Source organism: Planococcus citri, chromosome 4 (assembly GCF_950023065.1).
Source record: "Planococcus citri chromosome 4, ihPlaCitr1.1, whole genome shotgun sequence".
NCBI lineage: Eukaryota > Metazoa > Arthropoda > Insecta > Hemiptera > Pseudococcidae > Planococcus > Planococcus citri.
In genome coordinates this window covers 62,090,536-62,117,659 of record NC_088680.1, presented here as the reverse complement: position 1 = coordinate 62,117,659, position 27,124 = coordinate 62,090,536, and the positions used below count along the sequence as shown (strand labels likewise).

The following is a 27,124-nucleotide window of genomic DNA, read 5'->3' as shown; positions in this document are numbered from 1 at the left end:
TTGGTTAATGTTTTTTATGTTGAGTAGAAATTGAATTTATTTTGAGTAAGTGTGGGTTAAATTTTTCTCTGCTTGACTTTATTGGCAATGTTTTCAATGAGTGGTTGAATTAACTCGTACTATTAATAATGAAAAATGACACCTTCGATGTTTTGTAAGAAATAATATGGTGTAATTTAAACAAGTAGGTTCGATCCTATCTTCTTTTTATAGGTTCAAGACTAACCTACAGTTGTAGGAATGTATCCTGGTAGGTAAGTGTTTTTGAATGTACTTATTATATTTCAGAATCTTTTTTGAAGCGTACACCCTATTTTTGAATTTTGGAGCCTCCTGCAACTTTTTTGAAACTTCAGTTTTTTAAAAAATGCTACAAAATCTGTTCGAATTAACTCTAGCACGTAGGTACTGCGCAGAGTGAATTTCAGCTTTCCAACGACATTTGATGAAATTTTGTCTAAATCTCGAGTTTCAAAAATCTGCTGGAGACTCTAGGAATTTTGAAAAATCCCAGGCATCTCAATTGGTCCTTTTTATAAGGAACTTGTCCTTCATTTTCAATCTTGGTCCTTGAAAGTCCTTTTTCCCCTGAAAGTCCTTTTTAGGTCCTTATCTTCATGATTTTCCCTCGCCTTAAAAAAAATTATAATTGCACCTATAAAAAAGAGAAAAAATTTCGTAAAAGTTGACAGAAAAAATTCAATTTGCATTCAATACAGCTACACAATAAATTAGAATTGCTTCACTTCGATTCCAAAATTGGAATAAAAACTCATCACATAAAAAAAGAAAATGTTAACTAGGTACATTATCTTTAGCTAAATCAATATTCAATACTTACATAGCAGTGATTTCATTTTTCTCATGCTTCGAACAATTCACAGTACAAAAAATACATACTCAAAGCAACAGTTCAAGACAGGGTAGGTATAAGTACATGATGTCTATACAAAAATGTTTAAAAATTTACAAATATTGAGCTTCAATATCAGCTAAGTACATATATTACCTATCGAGAGTCGAAAACGACTCATCGCCAGAAAAGTTATTTTCGTGAAGCTGAATTTTGAAATATAGATGAGACGAGAGAAATGATTTTGAATTCTCATAAACACACACCCAATACCCATCGATTATGAATTGAATTTATGCCAACACTCGACGAAAGTTCAGTAAAAGCCCAACCTCAACTCCAATAATTTACCTACATATTTCAAAAGTTGAAGCAAAGATTTACTTAAGATTTTTATTCACAATGATTGAATTGAAATAACTTTTGAAGTTTTGATACCAAAATTCTCTGACTCATTTCGACAGATTTTGGAGTTGGGATTTTTTTGATTTACATTTTTGGTTTTGCATTTGCACTATTCTTTTGGTAGGGATGGTAGGGATGGATGTTGAGGAGAAAACTGTAAAGAGGGTCATTCCATGTCAATTCGACCTTTTTTTTTGAGTCATGTATTTCGATTTCGCTCAATTTTTTTACAATATCTAACCACCCAGTAAGTAAGAAACCCGCTATCAGTTTGGTCCCACCCCCTCAGGGGGCTGGTGGGGGGGGCTTCCATTATTTTCACATTGTCTCGAGATACTCAACTTCAGCAGCGCATTCCTCCAACACTACGATACTTTGATCAAAACTGATTTCACAGTTTGAAAGAGTATTCAATTTTGAACCCTTTGCGCATTTTTAAATTTTCAAAATTTGAAAGTTCAACTTTCAAATTGTATATACAAATTTCAAAATAGCGCTGTAAGTGGGAGCTACCCGCGTAGTTTTACGCGTTTTAAATAGTGAAAATTCAGGAGTTGGCTGTAGCCTGGAAGGGGATAGATGCGGATTGCGGGTAGACCTAAATTGGACTTCATATTCGTATTAGGGGTGCTTGATTCATATTAAAACCGACACCAATATTATGAAAATAGCTCAACCTTTAATACAGTAAAAATTGAGGTGGGGCAGAGGCACCAGAGGGGTGTGGATGAAGGTAGAGCTAAATTGGACGTAATATTCGTGTTCGGTGGGTTCGATTCATATGGAAACGACACTAATATTATGAAAATAGCTCAACTTTAATACAGTAAAAATTGAGGGGGGGGGTAGAGGCACCGGAGGGGTTTGAATGAGGGTAGCATAAAATTTGACTTCATACTCGTGTTCGGGGTGTTTGATTCATATGAGAACGACACCAATATTATTATATAGCTCAACTTTTAATATAATAGTAAAAATTAAGGTGGGGGCAGAGGCACTGGAGGGGTGTGGTTGAGGGTAGCATAAAATTGGACGTCATATTCGTGTTCAGGGGGTTCGATTCATATGGAAACGACACCTCGCTTACCAAAAACAATAATTTGCACCAGAATCCATTTTTACCCCCTCTGTAAGTTTTTTCAATTTTTGACCACGACCCACCAAAAATTTTTTTTGAAAAAAATATATGTATTTTAGGGGTCAAAAACACACTTAAAAATGCTATTCGCATTTTTGTGCAGAATCATGGTCATCGCTAAAACAGGCAAACAAAGCTAAGAAACGCCATTTTGAGGGGAAAATATGAGAGGAGAGGGGGGGTTGTGAGGATACCTCTTCATCTTCATTAAAAAATATATATTTTTTAGGGGTCAAAAACACACTTAAAGATGCTATTCTCATTTTGGATGTTCACAACATACCAAAAAATTAAAAAAATCGGTTCTCATGGTGCTGAGAAAAAAATTTCTATTGTAATTTCAGAAAAGGGGGGGTTTTCAAAAACGGGGGGGTCTGGGGGTCTGAAACTTTTGTGACGGAAGATGCTCAAGGGTACCCACCTTCCATGCAAATATCAACCCTGAAGCTCTCGGGGGCAAATTCGCCATACTTATCCACCTATAGTAGTCCGGCATATGACAATAGGGGTAATTGCACCACCCCCCCCCGCCGATCCTCCGGAACAACTTTTTTCTTAAAGGGGACATCCTAAGGAACATTTTAAAGCAAACTTGCCAAAAAAAAGTTGGCCTTACTTACAAAATGGCGGCAATTTTGATTGACAGGTCAGCCAAAATCGTAGATTTTGCGTTTTAACATAGGACTTGCGCGAACTTTTTCAAATTTTACAAAGGTAGATCGAAAGATCATGCAACAATTTATCACCTGTCAAAATTTCAAGTGCTAAAGTGCGTTTTTCGATTTTTGGTGAATTTTTGAAAATCGAATTTAGGACAAAAATGAGGGAAAAAATCAAAATTTTACCAAATTGACCAAGAAAGCTGAAATTTGGGATATACCCTATTTTCGACATGCCAAATCGATTGGAAACGGTTTCAACCCGTTTTGAGCAGTTCTGGAGCCTCCAGCAGATTTTTAAAAATCAAAATTCCCACAAAATTACATAAAATTGAAGTTGTTAAGCTGAAATTTATTATAAAAACTAATTTCAATACGTTACGAAGTACTGCACGTGAATTTCAAGTCGCTTTGGAGCCTCCAGAAACTTTTTTAAAATTCCTGAAGCCTCCAGCAGATGTTTGAAACTTTAAATTTTCACAAAATTTCATCAAATGGAGATGGAAAGCTGAAATTTACTCTACACTCCAATTTTAACACCCTCTGAAAACGACTTCAGGTAGGTTCAAGTCATTTTAGAGCCTCCAGCGACTTTTTTGAAAATTACTGGAGCCTCCAGAAGATTTTTGAAACTTAAACCCCAAAATTTCATCATACTGAGATGGAGAGTCGAAATTCATTCTGCAAACTAATTTCAATACGCTACGAAGTTGACTACTGATGGATTTCAAGTTGTTTTGAAGCCTCCAGCAACTATTTGAAAGGTTGTATGACGTTTTTTTTGGAAAATTGAAATTTCCTAAAAGTAGCTGGAAGCTTCAAAACCATTTGAAACCACCATGTAGTCTGCGAAGTAAATTTCAGCTTGCCAACTCCATTTGATAAATTAATGTTGGGGAAATTTCAAGTTTCAAAAATCTACTGGAGGCTACAGTAATTTTCAAAAAAGTCGCTGGAGGCCCTAAAAATACTTGAGCCCACCTGAAGTCGTCTTCAGAGGGTGTTAAAATTGGAGTGTAGAGTAAATTTCAGCTTTCCATCTCCATTTGATGAAATTTTGTGAAAATTTAAAGTTTCAAAAACCTGCTGGAGGCTCCAGTAATTTTTAAAAAAAGTCGCTGGAGGCCCTAAAAATACTTGAGCCCACCTGAAGTCGTCTTCAGAGGGTGTTAAAATTGGAGTGTAGAGTAAATTTCAGCTTTCCATCTCCATTTGATGAAATTTTGTGAAAATTTAAAGTTTCAAAAATCTGTTGGAGGCTTTAAGAATTTTCAAAAAGTCGCTGGAGGATCCAAAACGACTTGAAATTCACCTGCAGTACTTCGTAGCGTATTGAAATTAGTTTTTAGAATAAGTTTTAGCTTTACAACTCCAATTTGATGGAATTTTGTGGGAATTTCGAATTTCAAAAATCTGCTGGAGGCTCCAGAACTGCTCAAAAGTGGTTGAAACCGTTTCCAATCGATTTGGCATGTCGAAAATAAGGTGTATCTCAAATTTCAGCTTTCTTGGTCAATTTGGTAAAATTTTGATTTTTTCCCTCATTTTTGGCCTAAATTCGATTTTCAAAAATTCACCAAAAATCGAAAAACGCACTTTAGCAATTGAAATTTTGACAGATGATAAATTGTTGCATGATCTTTCGATCTACCTTTGTAAAGTTTGAAAAAGTTCGCGCAAGTTCTATGTTAAAACGCAAAATCTGCGATTTTGGCTGACCTGTCAATCAAAATGGCCGCCATTTTGTAAGAAAGGCCAACTTTTTTTTGGCAAGTTTGCTTTAAAATGTTCCTTAGGATGTCCTCTTTAACCCTCCACCCTCAACATGAAAAAATGCCATCAACTAATTAATTTTCCTGTGCCAGAACAAAATATGGTATGGCATTGTGGTATCTAGAGGGGGTGCGTAAAGGTTGCACCATTAATTTCTCATGTTGGGCATTTTGCCTACTTTTTTATTTTAAGGGGCAAACATTTTAGAAAAAAAATCGTATTTTCCACATTTACTGATATTTTATTTTTTTCAAGTTGAAGTTAGGTGGAATCATTTTGACTCCTCACTGACAATTGTGTGTCCATGTCCAACTTGTTTGTGCACAGCAATTTGCCTATCCTTTTAATTTAAGGGGCAACAAATTTCAAGTTTCTGGTCTGTGCAAAAATTGTTCAAAAATTTCTGCACCTTAAAATAAAAAAGTAGGCAACCTTCTGAGTTCTGAACACGGCGAATGAACGGCAGAACATACACGCATATGTACCAGGAATCGTTACCAGGGACTGAAAGCTAGCCGAAAGCTGAAATCCAAAAGCCTAAAAAAGCCGAAAGTTTCATATTTTCCACCAAATTTTGGAAGTTGAAAGCTAGCCAAGTTTCATTTTGAAAAAGTCAAAAGCCAGCTAGAAGTTTCATTTCATACGGCTTTTTACTAAGCTTTTTTTCATGGTTTTCGTTAATGTTTTATTTCTACTAACTGAATTTTTTGAAATTTTCCAAATTAATAAATTGAGAAATTGGGCTTCGATGCTCCGAAGTATCAATTTATCATTCTAAAAATATGAAATTTTTATTCGTTTACAAGAAAAATTGAATCAAAATTCACCACTTTTATTTTTCATTCTAAAATTTAATATTTTTCATTCAAAATTTCAGCTTTTAGAAAGCCGAAAGCTAGCCAAAAGCTAGCCGAAATAATTGCAAACGCCAAAAGCTGAAGCCAAAAGTTTCAGTTTTTTCTTCTGGAAGTTAGAAGCCGAAAGTCAAGTTTCATTTTGAAGCTTTCAGTCCCTGATCGTTACTACCAGCTATCACTCGTTCCTGCGGAGCGAACGCAGGAAGAAACCGGTTTGTGACAATTGTCACCATGTTGAGGGCGGCGGGGAAAAAAGTTGTCCCAGATGATCGCCGGGGGCCGGGGGGGGGGGGGGTGCAATTACTCCTATTGTCATATGCCGGACTAATACCCATCGATTATGAATTGAATTTATGGCAACACTCGACGAAAGTTCAGTAAAAGCTCAACCTCAACTCCAATAATTTACCAATTTCTAAAGTCGAAGCAAAGATTTACCTAAGATTTTTATTCACAATAATTGAATTGAATTGAAATAACTTTGTCATTGAAGTTTTCAGTTTTGATACCAAAATTCTCTGACTCATTTCGCTAGAGTTTAGAGTTGGAATTTTTTTGTTTACATTTTTGATTTTGCATTTGCACTATTTTTTTGGTAGGGATAGATGTTGAGGAGAAAACTGAAAAAGGAAAAGAGGATGCGAAAACTTCCCAGCACGCACCCTGTTAAACAAAGCTCGTTTTTTGAAATTTCAATTTTCGATTTCGGTGTATTAATTTTTTTTTTTTTTAAATAAAAATTAAAAACTTCATTAAAAATGTCAAAATGTTAAAATGAAAATGACAGAATCAAGAATGTACGTGAGTACTGAAATTTCAATTTTCATCTAAAAAAAAAATAAAAATTTTCTAATTCGCTTCGAGTTGTTGAAGAATGTGAACGTCTTTCAACCAAAATAAAATCCTATCACATCACACCATTTTTTGCCAGGCCATTGTGTTTCATTTAGGAGGTTGTTTTTATTCCGGTTTCTTATCTATGGAAGATCGAAGGTGTTGGAACTTGTAAATAGAACTGTGAAGTGACTGAGCTTTAAGTTCAAACGGTCATTGTCTTTATTTATGTCACCGTCTTGATCTCTTGATACATAAATTAAAACTATGTTGAAATTTAAAAGGACCATCGATGTTAAAATATTGAGAATTTCTCGCATCAGCTCCAGAACAAAATAGTAAGTAGATCACTACATACGACTACATCTGTTGATTTCTAATTCTGATAATAATACACCTGATTTTACAGCTCATCCACTGACGACTACCAGTTCATACAAAGGAGTATCGTACCAACTCTCCATTTCCAACAATCTCTACCCCGTTTACCCATTCCCGAGCTGCCTAAAACTTGCGACAGATATTTACAATCGCTGAAACCAATTCTCACCCAGGATGAATTCAATAATACGGAAAGTATTGTGAAGAAATTCCAAACCGAAGTAGGTGCTCAGCTGCATAAAGAACTCAAAGATCAAGATGCCGAGAACAAAGATACCAGTTACATTTCCGAACCGTGGTTCCACATGTATTTGTGTGACAGAACACCTTTACCTATCAATTACAATCCAGCTTTGATTTTCGTCAACCAAGGAAGCAGCTTTTACGATAAACAACTAATTAAGACGTCGAATTTGATTATTTCTTCGTTGAGGTAATTCTAATTATCATACGAGTGTGTTTCAGTTTCGATGAATTTTGAGTTTAATGTGCAATGTTTTGGTTTTTTAAGATTCTATAAATCGTTGAAAGATAATATCTTAGAACCCGAAGTCTTCCATTTGAATCCGAAGAAAAGTGATACGTTGATGTTTCGTAGAATAACATCTATGTTACCATCGGCCATTAGTTGGTACGGAGCGTATTTATTTAATGTGAGTAGTTTTTTGGAACTTCATATTATTACGAATAGAATTATCGATTAATTTATCATCTTTGCAGGCGTATCCTTTAGATATGGTACAATACTCTCACCTGTTCGGTAGTACTCGAATTCCAGAACCTGGTAAAGATCGACTATTTCATAGAGATCATCGTAAACACATTGTTGTGTTGAGAAGAGGACATTTTTACTCGGTTGATGTACTGGATGATAGTGGTACGTTGATTTGAACACTCTGTTATTAAAATTCGACTCGAATGTTTATTTACAAGTGTAATCTAATTTTTTTAGGACATATATTGAGCCCAGAAGTGATCCTAACTTCGATTAATGCGATCTTAAGCGACGATTCAGCTCCGGCGGAACACCCACTCGGTATTTTAACTTCCACAGAACGAAATAAATGGGCTGAAACTCGTAAACATTTAGAAAACATCGGTAACGCCGCCTCACTCAATGTAATAGATACTAGTTTATTTGCTGTCGCTCTCGATGAGCCAATTTCCGAAATACCTAAAGACATTTGCAAATGGTTTTTGCATTCCGATGGCATCAACAGGTGGATTTTTCGTTGTAATTTCTTATACTCGTAACACGATAGTGCTGGATATTTATTCGTTTGTTTTTTTCGTCAGATGGTTTGATAAATCCTTCACTCTCATCTGCACCGGAAACGGAATAGCTGGATTGAATTTCGAGCATTCGTGGGGTGACGGTGTAGCTGTACTGAGGTATTTTCAAGATATCCATAAAGACACCAAAGATAAACCCAAAGTTACCGAAATAACGGAGACTGTTAGTTTACCATCTGAAAGTCATAGTCCGAGAAAACTGAGTAAGAATTGTGATCATTTGTGATTCTAATTTAACTTCTTACAACTCGATGCTGATTTACATTTCGTGTTTTAGATTTTGTTATCGATGATCGAATCAAGAGAGAAGTCGATCTAGCCAAGTTTTCCTATAAAAAAGTCTGTGATTCGTTGGATCTGAACGATGTTATATATGATATTGGTAAATCTCAATGTAAGAAGTTCAAAGTTAGTCCTGATGCAATTATGCAATTATCTTTCCAAGTACGTGTTCTTTTTTTGAAAAATTTTCACTTGGAATTGGTTGAATCTTCTCTTAATTTCTTTTTCTTTTTTTTAGTTAGCTTATTACAATTATGCTAGAAAAACAGTCGCCACCTACGAATCGTGTAGCACTGCTGCCTTCAAACACGGAAGGACTGAAACTATAAGACCTTGTACTATGGAAACCAAAGTAATTTTTTTCATTTCAATTTTCGTTCATCTTTTTTATCGTCGAGTTGTAATTTATTTTTTAATTCGCGAATGTACAGAAATTCTGCGAAGCTGTTACTGCCAAAAGCTTAAGTAACGAAGAGTTACGTAAGATTATCGACGAATGTTCCAAAGCACATGGAAATTTAGTCAAAAATGCAGCTATGGGTACGTGTCACAGTGAATGTTTTTCAATCTTGCATTTTTAACTCGTTACTAGTAATGTATGGTTTTTTTTTCTAGGGCAAGGATTCGACAGACATCTCTTCGCTCTGAGAAAATTGGCTGAGAAGAAGAGTTCGACGTTACCTTCAATTTTTACTGATCTGAGTTATCAGAAAATAAATCAGAATATTTTATCGACTTCGACATTATCATCGGAAGTTGTTCTAGGAGGTGGTTTTGGTCCAGTTGTTCAAGATGGTTTTGGCATAGCGTACGTTTAATTATTCTGGAACTTTTTTATATTCTCATAATTACGAAAAATAATGATGATGGTTTGAATTTTTTTTTTTTGCAGATATATGATAAGAGATGATAGTTGTGGCGCTGTGGTAACTAATTATAAGGATCAGACTGATGGATCTAAATTCAAATCATGCCTTGAAGACGGTTTTAAAACAATTCAATCAGTATTGAAGAATAGTTAATTGTAAATTCGTCTCGTTATTATTTTCTTAAATATTATTGTAGCTACGATGTTTCGTTGGGTTTATACGTTAGTAATGAAGATTTTTACCTAGTTTTTTAATTTTAATCGAATCGATCGGTGTTTTTAAAAAAAATACCTGATACTAAATGCTTCCTATTGAATCATTTTCAAATTAAATTTAAAAGTTTATCAATTTCTGTCACAGTATAATTTTTATTTATGATGATAATGTTCATTTCAATAGGCAGATTTTTGAAAGTATTTTCGGTGCTGTAATTTCTCATTATTTTTTTAAAATGTTTTCTCATTTATGCTGCAACTCGTTCAACGATTTTTTTATTTTATTTTTTTTTTATCTTTTACAAAACTGAATCCAGGGTGATCTATGTTGTGATGTTTGAAAACTTTGTTAATTAATTTTATTTTTTATACCCTCCCCTTTTATTTATTTTCAATATTTGTTATCATGGTTTTTATTTTATAAAGGAATGTGTACCTATATCAAATCTATCGGCGAATAAATTCGTGAAATTATCGACGATGTTTATTGTGAAATTGAAGTACAGTTATTTTAATGTACCTACATGTATTAATCCAGGTATGAAATCCACTATTTAATTATTTTTTTTAGTGACTTTCGTGACTGAAAATTAGCAAAAAAGTGACCAAAAATTTGAGAAAAAGTGACCAAAATTTTGAGAAATGAGAGCAAAGTATACTTATATTATGTTATCTAGTCGGGGTGTCGGTCGGGGAGCCCGCATAAGGATCTATTGCACCCCCCCTCCCGGCCGATCCCCGGGAGAACTTTTTACTCAAAGGGGGGAGTCTTAAGGAACATTTCTACCCCTTGTCGTCAAAAAAAAGTGGCCCTACTTTCAAAATGGCGGCCATTTTTATTGACAGGTCAGCCAAAATCGCAGATTTTGCGTTCCAACATAGGACTTGCACGAAATTCTTTAAACGGTACAAATGTAGATCGAAAGATCAGGCAAAAATTCATCACCTGTCAAAATTTCAAGTGCTAGAATGCCTTTTTCGATTTTAGGTGAATTTTTGAAAATTAAATTTAGTTTTTAGGCCAAAAATGAAGGGCAAAAATCAATATTTTACCAAATTGACCTAGAAAGCTGAAATTTGGGATATACCTTATTTTCGACACCCCAAATCGATTGGAAACTGTTTCAACCCGTTTTGGGCAGTTCTGGAGCCTCCAGCAGATTTTTTAAACTCGAAATTCCCACAAAATTTCATCAAAATGGAGTTGGAAAGCCGAAATTAATTCTGCAAACTAATTTCAATACGCTGCGAAGTCGACTGCATGTAAATTTTAAGTCGTTTTGGAGCCTCCAGCGACTTTTTGAAAATTACTGGAGCCTCCAGTGGATTTTTGAAACTCGAAATTTTCCAAAATTTCATCAAAATGGAGATGGAAAGCCGAAATTCATTCCGCAAACTAATTTCGATTCTTCACAAAGTCGACTGCAGGTGGATTTCAAGTCGTTTTGGAGCCTCCATCGACTTTTTGAAAATTACTGGAGCCTCCAGTAGATTTTTGAAACTTGATATTTCCCAAAATTACATCAAATGGAGATGGAAAGCCAAAACTCATTCTGCAAACTGATTTCAATACGCTACGAAGTCGACTGCATGTAGATTTCAAGTCGTTTTGGAGCCTCCAGCGACTTCTTGAGGATTGCGGGAGCCTCCAGTAGATTTTTGAAACTCGAAATTTTCCAAAATTTCATCAAAATGGAGATGGAAAGCCGAAATTCATTCCGCAAACTAGTTTCGATTCTTCACAAAGTCGACTGCAGGGGGATTTTAGGTCGTTTTGGAGCCTCCAGCGAGTTTTTGAAAATTACTGGAGCCTCCATTACAGTTTTGAAACTTGAAATTTCCCAAAATTTCATCAAATGGAGATGGAAAGCCGAAATTCATTCAGTAAACTAATTTTAATACGCTACGAGAACCCGACTGCAGGTGGATTTCAAGTCGTTTTGGAGCCTCCAGCGACTTTTTGAAAGGTGTTATGGCGTTTATTGGAAAATTGAAATTTCCAAAAAGTAGCTGGAAGCTTCAAAACCATTTATTTCGGCTTTCCAACTCCATTTTATGAAATTTCGTGGGAATCTCAAGTTTCAAAAATCTGCTGGAGGCTCCAGAACTGCTCAAAACGAGTTGAAACAATTTCCAATCGATTTTGTAGGTCGAAAATACAGTACATCCCAAATTTCAGTTTTCAAGGTCAATTTGGTAAAATTTTGATTTTTTCCCTCATTTTAGGCCTAAATTTGATTTTCCAAAATTCACCAAAAATCGAAAAAAGCACTTTAGCACTTGAAATTCTGACAGGTCGTAAATTTTTGCCCGATCTTTCGATCTACCTTTGTACGGTTCAGAAAATATCGGCTATATCCAATCACATCGTCTTACATTTTTAATGTTGAACAGTTGATTTTTAAATTGTTTTTAATGTACCATGAAATGAACCCTCAAAGGAGGTAATACATAAATCCAAAAACACTTAACTACTAGGATACATTCCTACAACTGTAGGTTAGTCTTGAACCTATAAAAAGAAGATAGGATCGAACTTACTTGTTCAAATTACACCATATTATTTCTGACAAAACATCGAAGGTGTAATTTTTCATTATTATAAATACCAGTTTATTCAACCACTCATTGAAAACATTACCAATAAAGTCGAGGGGAGAAAAATTTAAATAAATTCAATTTGTACCCCTACAAAAACCAACACTGTTTTAAACATATCACTTGAAAATAACCATAAAAGATAATGTCATTTTTATACAGCCAAAGATACCTATTTAATCACCTATGATTAGATAGGTATTCAAAATAACTTCATGTTGGCATCAAATTACTTCACACATGTCCATTGTAATTTGAGCTACAATTTGCCATCTTTTACGTTGGTAAAATCCCTCAAAAAACACCCTTTTTGAATGCATATACTAATATTAAATGAACCTATACCTTTATCAACTTGTAACCAATTGCTTCATGCTCATTTCTTGAATAAAACCAGGACCAAATCAATATTCTGACATCGTTTAATTCGAATCACATATATCGCAAAAATTTACATCAGAGAAAAAAGTAAAACAAAACACAACACATACAAGTTGAGAAAAAATATAACAGTATTACGTATTTATAGAGAAAGCATAAAAAATGCAAAGTAATAATAATTTAAAAAAAAAAATTAAAATAAACCGAATGAAAAACAAAGGCTACAAAACATGGAATAGGGGCTCAAACCCATACTAAAATCCTCTAAGCATTAAAAAGTTACAAATGAAAAAAATTTTAAGAAAGAGGAAAAAATATAAGAAATAAGTATAAAAGGTAGAAAATCTCAACAATCAAAAAGAGAATAAATTTTGAGATCAGTTCTACCAAAATTATTACTGAAAAATTATAAGATTTAATTTAAAATACTTACATAGATAAAAATATCCATGATAATAATTCAATATAGGTATACCTACTTAGATTATGGAAGTGTCAATGAATAATTTGAAAACAATACATTACATATTGAAATATGATCTGACTATTTTTACATAGGAAATAAGACTGAATAGAAATTAGGAAAACTGCTGCATTTTAGGCAAATGCCTCACCAAAATCTACTCACTCATTTGATAAACATCAGCTAAATGTAATTAAAATTGAAAAATTAATCTCACAGCGTGCCTTTTCAAAGCATCAACATAATATGTACAAGAATAGACAACATTTACAAGTCCTTAAAAATTGACATTCAAGTTGACAATAGTTTAGGTCACAGACCCATCAAATCATCAATGAACAATCAACAACAGCCGATTTAAAAAAATAAAAATAAAATGGCATAAGTTTATAAGGACTTTAAGCAACACATTAGCAATCATAATGGTCTTCTTAACAACCACAGAGTGAATTAATTGCGGTGAATCAATAGCAGCAAAGAAAAAAATACTTACAGGAAAACTATGGACATATAGGTACCTACACAATTGATGAAAAAAATCAACAAGAATAGATTAGAGAAAATTACAAAAGAATAAACATTGAGGAGAAAAATTAATAACAACAATCAAGTAACATATTTTTTTGTATTAAATAATATTTAGTCATCAACTGTGTGAAAACATATTTTTGGCTCAGTATCAATAGTCATCTCCATTGGCTTGGTGTTGGTAGGCTCTTCCATAGAACTTTGACTAGACTTGAATTGAACTCACAGCCATCAGGTATACAATGAAGATTACAAATATTTATTATAAATAATGTTTGTAAAATTATGATCATTATCTTTAACAATTTGATATACCATAGGTTTAAGCAGTGTTTAAGAAAATAGTTTTTTTTGTGTTTAAATCAATTTTTCTGTTTTTAACTGTTGATTTGCAATTATATTAAAAACGTAATTTTAAAAATGAGGAAAGGGGCAGATGCAGATAAGGTAATACTATCACAGGTATTGTGATAAGGACTATGGGGGTAAGTTAAAAAACGTAGGTAATGAATGCAACTACAAAGCAGAAATACATTTTACGCCACGTTCTATCTAGGTATTTACAATAAATAAACTTCAGCTGAATTATTAAGTAAGTATCTTTTCATATTTGACTTTTTTTAAATTTATTTATTGTGTTCTTTTTACACAGATTTTGACAGATTTTTGAGAATCTGGATTTTGGATGTTTTTTAAAATCTCTTTTTTTCAACACTTTTGAGATTACATTCACCAATTTTTCAAGACCTCGAGCCTTATTTTTCAAAGTAAAATCCAAAATCCATTGTAAGGGGACAGTATGTCTTCACTGGCTAGACAGGGACACTTATCGTATTCGTATTTCTATCAGTGGAAATGTAAATCTTTCATCAATAAGGGAAGTACCAGAGAATCCAATCAAATAGATCAATTCTATAGTACTTTAAGTACTTAAGCAAGTGTATCTGATGCATTAAGGTAAAGTGGTTAAGTACGTGGGAACCACCAGGGAGGTATTTTCACACCATTCCATTTAGGACAGATGTGAAAAGCTCGTAAGTTCATAGAGCTCAATTCCTTCTCAACTCAAGGCAAACAGCTGAACAACCAAGTCAAGAAGGAACTGAACTTCACTTGTTGATTCGCGCTTCACCGTGTAGGTCTGACTGTCGGAGATAATAGGGCCACTCACTCCTATGTAAGTTTAGTGCTTGAGTCTCAGGTCCTCTGCCTCGACATAACTTAGTCTTGGAGAGTAAAAGTGTATGTATTAGTCTAAAGTCTTTCTATTCGCATACCCAACGTGGGCAAAGTGATTGTTTACACGGAAGTAGGTAAAAGCGATCCTACTTACGCCACTATACGATGGAATATCCTTTTCTTAGATATATGTGTAGAGTTTTATTCAGGGTTGAAAACCGTTTGGAACCGCAACCATTTGGAACCACCACAACCGCTTTTTTAGGTCAGGTGAAATGGGAACCAGAACCATCAGAACAGTTTCAAAATTTGGAAAAGAGAAGTACCAAAAGAACAACCATATAGGTATATAAAATGATTTTGTAACAATTTAGAACCATTTAGATCCGATTGAGTTTTTAAAGGAAAGAACAACCAGAGCAAGAACCAGAACATGTTTCAAATAAGAAGAACCATCAGAACCCTTTTCAGGAATCGGTTCTTTTTGGTGCCCTCATCATTAAAACTTTGTTATTCTTACCAAAGTGAAATAAGAATAAGCTAGGTAAGGGGAATTTTTTCAAATTTTCAATTTTTTGTCATTTTTAGGACCTGTAACCATTTGGAACCATTTTTTAATTGGTGGAACAACCAGCACCATCAGCAAAACATCAAAGGAGGAGTAAAAAGAACCACCAGAACCATTTGAGTTTGAGAAGAACTGAGAACCATTTTGGAAGAACAATGGAAAAGGTACCTTTTGGAACCAGAACAAAACCATGTCTGAGAACCTTTTGGGAACTGAAACTGGGAACCACTAATATTCTAAGGTTCTAAGAACCACCACCATCACAACCAATTCAATTTGAAACGGTTTTCAACCCTGGACTTATATTTGAATTTAGACTTAAGCGTAACGTGTTATAATTATTTTCAACAATTATAACAAAGTGCTCGTATTTATCGTGTGTTCTTATTTTGCGTGGTTCGAATTAATACAAGGTAATAACGATCAATATACCGTTTAGACTGGTAATTAATGGTACTCATTCGGCTGAGCTAGCATTGGGTAAGTGTATATTTAAAGTGTTGAAAAATACTGCTTAGGGAGTAATTCTCATTTTAACCTATTAGGCATTTGGTATTATCCTAACCCTCTCCCAGGACCAGCTAGTTACCTATCTAACGATACCCTATTTTCGACTTGCCAAATCGGTAGGAAACCATTTTAACCCGTTTTGAGCAGTTCTGAAGCCTCCAGCACATTTTTGAAAATTGAAATTCCCACAAAATTTGATCAACTGAAGGTTGGAAAGCGGAAATTTACGCTGCAATCAAATTTAAACACGCTATTAAGTGGATTTCTGGAAGGTTTGAGTCATTTTGTGGCCACCAGCGATTTTTTGAAAATTCTTGGAGCCTCCAGTAGATATGTGCTGGAGGCTCCAGAACTGCTCAAAACAGGTTGAAATAGTTTCCAACCGATTTGGCTGGTCGAAAATAGGGTAGGGCACCCTGCCCTATGATGGCGCAGTTCCTAAGACGGCGCAATTCAAATTTCTGGCATCTGGCAGCGCTGATGTAAAAACCAACTGCACCCTGTCTTTGTGCTTCACATTCTTGACTTTTTACTGTAGTCATATTCGCTTGAACAATTACCTTGCGTTCTTGAAAACGTATTTTTCTTTTCTTGCTTAAAAATTCGATCATTTCGAATTTTTGGTGGAAGCTCTTTCAAATTGGTTTCATTTCTAAAAGTGACTGAAAGTATCTTATAATGTGCGAAATTTCATCTACTTTCTAATGCGCTACTCAGTTTTTTCATTAGAGTTCATGTTCATTCATAAATTGACTGAAATTTGAATTTGTATAACCAGTCCTATGATGGCGCAGCGCAAAAGCAGGCGCTTTTCAGCAACAAAAACGGGTAGATTTAGGTGAATCCTGTAGTAGTGTATATAGTGTGCCTAATCTTACATGTTTCTGTTCAAAATATTTTATAAAAAGGTATTATTGCGAAAATATTGAAAAAAGTGGGATTGTCAGCCAAATCACTAAAAAAACTTCTAACAGCCTCAAACACAAAAATTGGGGGTAAATTAGGGATCGTAATACATTTAAAATAATAATTTCAATCGAATTCAAACGATATAGTTACAGTTTTACATTTTAATTGAATTTGCGCCATCTTAGGAATGGTTTTGCGCCGTTGGCACATTTGAACTGATTCACAGTTCATTTGATTGAGACAAGAGATTGAAACCAAAAGTTTTACGTTTCTGGTGGTAAGTAGTAGATAGTCTGAGGGACCTTCCATCAAATTTTTGTCCATTTTGTTTGGATACTTTAGGAGCACCAGGCTTCAGAAAAAAAATTGCGCCATCTTAGGGCCGGGTCCCCTATGTCCCAAATTTCAGCTTTATATCTCAATTTGGTAAAATTTTTTTTTTTTTTTTTTTAATTTTTTTTCTCATTTTGATTTTCATAAATTCACCAAAAATCGAAAAATATATTTTAACTGATCTGGTCATGCTTATAGGAAATTTGACGCAGAATAATTTCAGTCCAATCACTTTTTTTCCTCCGACCCTTCATTTCGGAGATATAGCAGAAAAACGTATATGTATTGACAAACGTTAATGACCTTTTGCGGGGGTAGCAGACATGCTGGGGAGTGCAACTTTGGTCATAATATTTTCGGGTCTATTGTGAATCGAGTTCACGAATTAAATTGTCGATTTTCATTTTTTCAAACAATTTTCATAAAATGGACAACTTTACTCCCTCCTCAGTAAGGGTGAAATCTCCATTTTGGGAAATGCTGAACTGGTCATGCTGATAGGAAATTTAGCGTAGAACAGTTTTTGATCGAACATTTTTCCTCTCGGACCCTTGATTTTGGCAATACATCCAAAAAACTTTTATCAGCAAAGGTTAATGACCTTTTGCGGTGGTAGCCGGCAAGTTTGGGGGGGTGCAACTTTTGATGGGTTGTTTTAGGGACCAATCTGAACAAATAATGTGAAATTCAGCTTTCCCCCAATTTTTTCGAGGTTCTACTAAAAATTTTGCTAAAATGACTGTACTATAAGATGGATGAGAAGAAGTCAGCAGGCGCTTGGGGCTGGTGGACCTTCGGGTTCAGCAGGACCCCTCATGGTCAACTATCACGGAAGATAAAAGGCAAGGCGCATTTTATCAAATATATACCTAATATTACATGTATTTACTTAACTCCACCAAAGAGGATTATAAAGTAAGTAAGTAATTTTTCAATTTTTCAAATTTAACCTTTTTTTAAATTCATGGGTTGTTCCTTTTTAATTACCAACAAAACAACAAAAGCAATAAGAAGTCGATTTTTGGAAAAAGCTTGGCTGAAATCCTCGTAACCAAAATAATTCCAGCTGCTCAAACTCATTTTCCAAGACGAGAAAATGAAAAAAATTTACAATACTTTCAATAGGTAAATTTGACATATTTTTGATACTTAATCTAAATTTGACTATTTTCTCTGACATTTTACCGTTTCAACCATTCTCACGCCAAATGCTAGTCCACTTTGAACGTGATGAGAAGGGGACTGAAGGGACACGTATGAATTGCATTTAAGCCGGTGATCACGTCATTCTGGAGCCTCTGGCGCGATTTTCAATTTTTCCAGAATTTATAATTTGCTCCAGGAGGCGTCGCGTTGAGTTGTGTCTGATATAGTCACCTGTTTATGAGCGAAGTTAGTCAATTTTTCAGCGTTAATTACTTATACAATCCGTTAGAAGAAAGTACGTATACTTACGACAGTGTTTTATTGCTCCAACGTTTGGTTTTTGCTCCTATGAAGCTTCTGTGATGAAATTTTACCATCATTGTGAACTGCCTGGGCTAATAAAATCACGAAAACGAGTAGAAAAATTATAATATTATGACGAGTATTAATTCTGGACAGTTTACTAGAAAGACTGAAGAACAATTTAAACCCGTTTTATTGCGCTAGGAGCTGAAAATCGTCAAGTAGGAACACAATAAATTTGTAAGCTGAAAAAAGTGAAAGTTTCTGTTATTAGCTTATCACAATGCAAAAGAGCTGATAAAACAGAACATAGTGTAGCCGTAGTATAGCCGCAGTGTGGTGTGACGTCCACCTGCGTTACATTAAAACATGGACAACACATTGCAGATATACCCTCCGCTACGCCCCCTCCCAAGCTTCTCATAAAAACCACATGTTGAACTTTGAACTGAGCTATGTTCTGTTTTATCAGCTCTTTTGCATTGTGATAACAGAAACTTACGCTTTTTCTCGGCTTACAAAATTTATTATATACCACTGTACATCTACATGTTACCTCTTCAAGTGCTTAAGTGCATGTTTCGATTTTTGGTGAATTTTTGAAAATCCAATTTAGGCCAAAAATGAGGAAAAAAATCAAAATTTTACCAAATTGACCAAGAACGCTGAAATTTTGGATATACCCTATTTTCGACATGTCAAATCGATTGGAAACGGTTTAAACCCATTTTGAGTAGTTCTGGAGCCTCCAGCAGATTTTTCAATCTCGAAATTCCCACAAAATTCCATCAAATTGGAGTTGTAAAGCTGAAATTTATTCTAAAAACTAATTTCAATACGTCACGAAGTACTGCAGGTGAATTTCAAGTCGTTTTGGAGCCTCCATCGACTTCTTGAAAATTCCTAAAGCCTCCAGCAGATTTTTTAAACTTTAAATTTTCACAAAATTTCATCAAATGATGATGGAAAGCTAAAATTTACTCTACACTCCAATTTTAACACCCTCTGAAGACGGCTTCAGGTATGTTAAAGTCATTTTAGAGCCCCCATCGACTTTTTTGAAAATTACTGGAGCCTGCAGTAGATTTTTGAAACTTGAAATTTCCCCCAAAATGTCATCAGGGTCATCCCATGTCAATTCGACCAACGTTTTTGAGTCATGTCTTTCGATTTTGCTCAATTTTATTTTACATTATCTATCCACCCAGTAAGTAAGAAAACCGCAATCAGTTTGGTCCCAGCCCTCTCAGAAGGGGCGGGTGGGGGGGTGCTTCCATTATTTTCACATTGTCTCGAGGTACTCAAGTTCAGCAGCTCATTCCTCCAAAACTATGATACTTTGATCAAAACTGATTTCACAGTTCGAAAGGGTATTTAATTTTGAACTTTTTAAGCATTTTGAAAATTTCAAAATTGCACTGTAAGTGGGAGCTACCATTTAAAATTCTGAAAAAATTTCCATAGATGTACCTTTTGATGTTTTTTTTTTGAAATATTTACGTTTCGAGATGAGATCTCTTGATGGAGAGGGATCACCCCCACCCCCAATTTGGGGCCAAACTTTCAAAAAAAAAATCTGGGGCATATGATATATCGAATTGTATGTTTTTGGTAACGTTGAACACGAATATGACGTTAGATTTTCGATTGGACCCCATCCACGGTCACCAGCACCTCCCCAATTGGGGTAAAAGTTCAAAATAGTGTTTTTTCGTGCGACACATCAAATAGTATGTTTTTGGTGACGCTGAATACGAATATGACGTCAGATTTTTGATTCGACCCTTCCACGGCCCCCAGCTCATCTCCAATGGGGGTAACCTGAAAAAAAAATGGTTTCAATCGTGTGACACATGAAATAGTATGTTTTCGGTATCGCTGAACACGAATATAGCGGTAGTTTTTCAAATTGACATCACCCATGGCTCCCAGAACCGCCCCCAATTGGTAAAAGTCCGAAAAAATTGTTGGAGGCCTTAGATGGGGTCCAACCAAAAATCTGACGTCATATTCGTGTTTAGCGTCACCAAAATATATGTACTATTTGATGTGTCGCACGAAAAAACCCCTATTTTGAAATTTACCCCATTTGGGGAGGTGCTGTGGGCCGTGGATGGGGTCCAATCAAAAATCTAACGTCACAGTCGTGTTCAGTGTTACCAAAAACATACAATTCAATATATCACATGCCCCAGATTTTTTTCCGAAAGTTTTGCCCCAAATTGAGGGTGGGGGTGCTCCCCCTCCATTAAGAGATCCCATCTCGAAACGTAAATATTTCAAAAAAAACATCAAAAGATACATCTATGGGAATTTTTTCAGAATTTTAAATGGTAGCTCCCACTTACAGTGCAATTTTGAAATTTGAACTTTCAATCTGAAAGTTCAACTTTCAAATTTTGAAAATTTCAAAATGCTTAAATAGTTCAAAATTCAATACCCTTTTGAACTGTGAAATCAGTTTTGATCAAAGTATCATAGTTTTGGAGGAATGCGCTGCTGAAGTTGAGTACCTCGAGACAATGTGAAAGTAGTGGAGGACCCCACCCGCCCCCTGAGGGGGCCGGGACCAAACTGATTGAGGCTTTCTTACTGGGTGGGTAGGTAATGTAAAAAAAATTGAGCGAAATCGAAAGATATGACTTTCAAAATCGCCTTTTTTTGGTCGAATTGACATGGAATGACCCATCAAACTGAGATGGAGAGTCGAAATTCATTCTGCAAACTAATTTCAATACGCTACGAAGTTGACTGCTGGTGGATTTCAAGTCGTTTTGGAGCCTCCAGCGACTTTTTGAAAAGTTACATGGCGTTTTTTTGGAAAATTGAAATTTTCTAATAGTAGCTGGAAGCTTCAAAACCATTTGAAACCAGTGAAACCACCATTTAGTCTGAGAAGTAAATGTCAGCTTGCCAACTCCATTTGATAAAAATAATGTTGCGGGAATTTCAAGCTTCAAAAATCTACTGTAGGCTCCAGTAATTTTCAAAACATTCACTGGAAGCTCTAAAATGACTTTAACTTACCTGAAGTCGTCTTCAGAGGGTGTTAAAATTGGAGTGTAGAGTAAATTTCAAAAATTTTAAGTTTCAAAAATCTGCTGGAGGCTTCAGGAATTTTCAAAAAGTCGCTGGAGGCTCCAAAACGACTTGAAATTCACCTGCAGTACTTTGTAGCGTATTGAAATTAGTTTTTAGAATCAATTTTAGCTTTACAACTCCAATTTGATGGAATTTTGTGGGAATTTCGAGTTTCAAAAATCTGCTGAAGGCTCCAGAACTACTCAAAATGGGTTTAAACCGTTTCCAATCGATTTGTCATGTCGAAAATAGGGTATATCTCAAATTTCAGCTTTCTTGGTCAATTTGGTAAAATTTTGATTTTTTCCCTCATTTTTGGCCTAAATTGGATTTTCAAAAATTCACCAAAAATCGAAACACGCACTTTAGCACTTGAAATGTTGACAGGTGATAAATTTTTGCATGATCTTTCGATCTACCTTTGTAAGGTTTGAAAAATTTCGTGCAAGTCCTATTTTGAAATGCAAAATCTGCGATTTCGACTGACCTGCCAATCAAAATGGCCGCCATTTTGTAAGTAAGGCCAACTTTTTTTTGGGCAAGCTTGCTTCAAAATATTCCTTAGGATGTCCCCTTTAAGAAAAAAGTTGTTCCGGAAGACCGGCCCGGGGGGGGGGGTGGGTGCAATTATTCCTATTGTCATATGCCGGACTATTACCATGGCAAATTTGGGAATAAAAACGTTCCATTGAGTGAGCATGAAGATGCATTGAAAGCATTTTAGAGAGGTTCATTTACTAAAATCATGTTCGAAATTTAATTATGTACCTAATCAAACAAGATAGGTGACACATAATTTGACTCTAGAGAGACATTTTACACGATGGGATTATTCAGCAGACCTTTCTAGACACCTAGACAGGTACCCAAATTTATGTACATATGTACCTACCCAGGGGCGTAGCAAGCGGGGGGGTTGGGGGGGGACGGTCCCCCCCCGGCAGGTTTTGAAAAGTTAAAAAGTTGGCATTTTTGAGTTTACGAGGATGAAAATTCAAGAAGTTGGCATTTTTTACTCAGAGTCGAATATGTATCACAATTAAAGCTAAACCAATCGATATACTTGATTTGCCAACTGAAAACTTGAGAACTTACAAAATACAATTGTCAACTGTATTTTCCACGTACTTATTTAGTTGAAAAGTTGACAATTTTCAATTGTTGAAATTAGATTTGATTTGCCAACTTATTTCAAGTATGTATGAATGTATGATGTAGGTTCATCCTTGATTTGCCAACTGAGTAGGCACCTACTTGAGAGTTGGAAACTAAAAATCGCCAACTTTTCAAGGAAATTATTTATTTTGTTCAAAAATCGGCTATATTCTCATCTAAATTATTAAACCTAAAGCTGATTTGTCAACAAATTTCAAATCTATTTGAGCTTGAGATTTGGAAAGTCAAAATCGCCAACTGTGAACAGTTACTGATTTTCAAAATTGCCAACTTTTTATCAAAATGAATAATTTCCTGTGTAGACCATTAAAAAATTATACTCGTCAGTCGTCAGTCGTCATCCTAATTAATAAATAAAAAAATACTGTGTTGTCAAACATACAAAAAAGGTAAAAGCGCACTCTGTGCGTGTCAAAATATAACTACCTATGTCTACGTAGTTGCAATACGCGATACTTGAACGAAAAACTATCCACCGATCTACTATTTATTACTAGGTATCTAATTAATCAAAATACTACGAAAAAGAAAAGAAAAGGAAAATTTTCATCTACTGTAGTGTTTATTTCAAATTCGAATGTGATTGTGTTGTGTTAACTCAGTTAATTGTTGAGTGTTTACTGCTTAGTGTTTGGAATTACATTCATCGTTGCTAACATCAAGAAAATGAAAGTGAATGCCAAAATTGGCAGACGTGAAAGAGTATTGTGTTTGTCTTGCAATCCGCATAAAGAAATTAATTATGAGTACAAGAAAGAACACGAAAAAAATGTGCACGGCGGAGAAATAGTGAGAATTAAAGTTCTTGGAGCTCCAGATGACATATTCAAGGCATGTAAAATTAAAAAAAAAAAAACTGAACCGGCTACAGAAACTGATGAAATCCTAAATCCGATTAGTAGTTCTAGTACTTCAGCCAAAGAAGTAAGTTTATCACATAGTAATAGGTACCTACGTTCACTAAAACTAATGACAGGGTCAGGGTGAGATGATTACAATTAATTTAGAAAAAATTCACTCCAACATTTAAAACCCTTTTTTGCTTTAGATATCAACGGAGACGCAGAACGAACCTATCACCGGGGCTATAGAGGCTGAATCGACTTCTTGTACCATTAGTAAGATCAATATTAACACTGATGAAGAGACACGTGAAAATTTGAACTCGGCACAGCCGGCACAGGTTTGGAATACAAATTATACTTTTTAGCAATTTTCATCAATCAAAAATTGAATAACCTATAAACAGATATACGTAGGTGGATCATGTTGGCGTTTTTTATTTTTAAATTGTGTTTCAAAAATACTTACCTACTTACATTATTTGAACGCATTTGTTTTTTTCATTTATTTTTCATTTTTTTTTGATAGGTAAGAACAAACGAAAATGATCATAGCGCGGCGGTAACTACGAATCACGAGGTTCATGGAATTGCGAATGCCACTGAAACAATTTCACAAGCTCAACCTGTCTCCAATAATGCTTGCCATAGTAAAACAGAACAGACCAAGGTGTGAATGTTGAATATACTACTTAGATATAGTAATTACTATACAAATTCGTCCATGATGTATAAAAATTGCAAATTATCAAGACATAGAAAAAAAATTTATGTACCATGTACCTACTCATATTACTTGCATTAGGTTATTATGTGCAATGTGCATCGTAAGCAATTTTTGCAGAATTCAATTTTTTATGATTCATTCATAATTATACGTATTTACTTTCAATTTACTGTACACTCTTTCTTATATTGAATTTCAGAAAACAGTTACTAGATGCGATTCTGATTTGTTTGGTGATGAGACCCCCAGTAATAAACAAGAATACAGAGCAGCATACATGGGAAAATTTTCCAATGTCGTGGATTCCATTAGTATCGCTAAAAATTTATTTGCCGAAGTTGAAGCTCTAGACACGCACCACGACTATAATGTTTTGTTAAAACTTAAAAGTGAATGATGTAATCCACGATATCAGAAGCAAATGCGAGTCTGCTTTAGTCACGTGCAGCAAATATTTGGAATACCTTCAAAATGAAGAAAATCATTTTGAAGAAGTTGATTGTGCAGACGATGCTATAAATGCTATAATACCACACGATCCTGGCTTACGTGAACCTATCAAATGTGAAAATCAGCGGAATTACCTTATTGCACTAGGGCCTCATCAGCCTATTTTAAAACCGTTTCCGAAGGATTCACACGATTCTCAATTTAATCCAACATGGTACCAACAATATCCTCATTTAGAATACAGCGTCGCGAAAAATGCTGCTTTTTGCTTCATTTGTTACCTCTTTCCATCTACATCTGATGCGGTACAAAACGGTTGGTTTGCAGGCGGAATTCAAAACTTCAACAAATTTAAAGGAGGTAATCGCGGTGGGAAAAAAAAAGGGAAACTTTGCGCTCATTTCACATCAGATTACCATAAGAAGGCATTGGACATGTTCAGAAATTTCCAGATTACAAATAGACACATTGACGTTGCTTTTGACAAAGAGTATGATCGACTTATGACTGAATCGGAAAGGCGTAAGAATTTCCACATCGAAGTTATCTCTACTCTGCTCGATATTACCAGAACGATTGGGAGGCAGGGAATTGCGTTTAGAGGACACAACGACGATAAAAACGGCAACTTTTACCAAATCGCTCAACTAGTAGCTCGACATAACCCCGTTCTAAAAAAATGGTTCGAAAATAAATCAGAAAAAGGATCTATTACTACTTATCTCAGTGCTCAATCACAAAACGAATTCATACAAATGCTCGCCGAAGAAACTCGAAAAGAAGTTGTTTCTACAATTCAAAAATCGTCGTTTTATACAATAATGGCTGATACCACTCCGGACACGTCACACAAAGACATGCTTTCTCTAATCATTCGAACCGTTGATGACGATGCAAGAATTAGTGAAAAACTGCTGAAAATTGCCGAGGCGCCAGATAAAACTGGTGCAGGAATAGCTCAAACCATACTTCAGATGTTGAATTCCTGTCAAATAGATACGAAGAATATGGCGTTTCAATCATACGATATGGCCGCAACAATGTCGGGTCAGTACAACGGCGTACAAAAAATAATTTCAGACAAAGTTGGTCATGTTGTACCTTTCGTTCCTTGTCAGTGCCACAGAACAAACACAGGCGTTGAACACTGTTGCAAAGCGAGCGTGATAGTAGCAGATTTTTTTAGTGTTCTGCAAAGTTTATTTGTATTCTTCAGCAATAGCACCAAACGTTTTGCTTTCCTTAAAGATGCTCTGAAAAGTGTTGAAAATTCTCTCAAGCTGACTGGTATTTCAAAAACTCGTTGGATAGCTCGTGCAAGTACGATTGAAGCTGTAAACCGGTCCTATGAAGCGATTGTTAAACTTCTAGATGAAATAATAGAAGAAATTCACGGAAAAGTGGACAGTAAAACGAAATCTTTGGCGTTGGGACTGAGTAAAAAACTACGAAGCGCAGACTTCATTATTTCCTTGACTTTCATGAAGATAATTTTTTCCAAACTTCGAAAGGTCACTGAGCACTTGGAAAAAACAGAGCTCAACGTTATGGACGCAATCACCTGTATCAAATCTTGTGTTACAAATTTGACGACGATTCGAAACAATTCGGATGTTGAAAACCAAGTGAGAGCTGGAATGGAATTTTGTAAACGAATGGATATTGATCCAGAACATGATTATGCGACTCATCACCGACCTCGACGTATCCCTACACGTATTGATGCAAATCCACAAACTGCTGTTAATCTCAACATGATGTCTTTTTATAAAAAAGAATTTTATTCTGTCTTAGACGTGTTAATCTTATGGTTGAATGATAATGCGACCAAAGCTATTGAGACCATTCAGCCCCTTTATAATCTGTTTGAAATACCATTAAGACGCGAAATCGACCCAGAGAATCTACAGTTAGTTATTGATATGATGCCTAATCGAGAAATGTTTTCAGATGTGGATTACGTAATAACAGAACTAGAAATGTTGTTCGATAATTGCAATGAAGTTACTTCGGCGGATGAAATTTTAAAAATCGCATGTTCAATAAAAACAGTGGCACCTCTGGCTTTTAAAATATGTCAATTTATGGCCACTGCAGGGTACTCTGTTGCCAGTAACGAAAGGTGTTTCAGCATTCTTAAATACATAAAGAGTTACCTGCGATCTACGATGGAAGATGACCGCCTCGACAATCTTATGCTCATACACTCCGAAAAAGAAGAAATCGATAAAATTGATTTAGGAGCAGTGGCTAAGCGGTGGTATATTTTAAAAAACAGGCGCATTAAAAAAGTTGCTTGTTGAAATGTTGATTTTATTCTTCCTTAGACTTTAAAGTTGTTCTTTATTAATAAAACGTTGTTTGCTCCTTA

The 27,124-nt window shown here is 35.1% G+C and overlaps 2 protein-coding genes and 1 long non-coding RNA gene across 3 annotated transcripts; 2 read left to right on the top strand and 1 right to left on the bottom strand.

The window, feature by feature from the left end:
• The first annotated feature begins 6,648 nt into the window (after window positions 1-6,648).
• Window positions 6,649-10,035, top strand: LOC135842519 (carnitine O-palmitoyltransferase 2, mitochondrial-like). The gene is made up of 11 exons (XM_065360016.1): window positions 6,649-6,857; window positions 6,929-7,333; window positions 7,412-7,553; window positions 7,621-7,777; window positions 7,853-8,120; window positions 8,197-8,396; window positions 8,471-8,637; window positions 8,714-8,827; window positions 8,907-9,015; window positions 9,091-9,283; window positions 9,368-10,035. The coding sequence occupies exons 1-11, from the start codon at window positions 6,787-6,789 to the stop codon at window positions 9,495-9,497; spliced, it is 1,956 nt and encodes a 651-aa protein (XP_065216088.1). The 5' UTR covers window positions 6,649-6,786; the 3' UTR covers window positions 9,498-10,035.
• A 2,526-nt stretch (window positions 10,036-12,561) lies between these two features.
• On the bottom strand, window positions 12,562-18,818 carry LOC135842520 (uncharacterized). The gene is made up of 2 exons (XR_010558136.1): window positions 18,484-18,818; window positions 12,562-18,405 (listed from the first exon to the last, which is right to left on the bottom strand). It is a non-coding gene; the product is annotated as an uncharacterized LOC135842520 (long non-coding RNA).
• Window positions 18,819-22,457: 3,639 nt separating this feature from the next.
• Window positions 22,458-27,124, top strand: LOC135844239 (uncharacterized). The gene is made up of 4 exons (XM_065362387.1): window positions 22,458-23,658; window positions 23,783-23,917; window positions 24,106-24,246; window positions 24,503-27,124. Exon 4 carries the CDS (start codon window positions 25,188-25,190, stop codon window positions 27,054-27,056), a length of 1,869 nt encoding a protein of 622 aa, XP_065218459.1. The 5' UTR covers window positions 22,458-23,658; window positions 23,783-23,917; window positions 24,106-24,246; window positions 24,503-25,187; the 3' UTR covers window positions 27,057-27,124.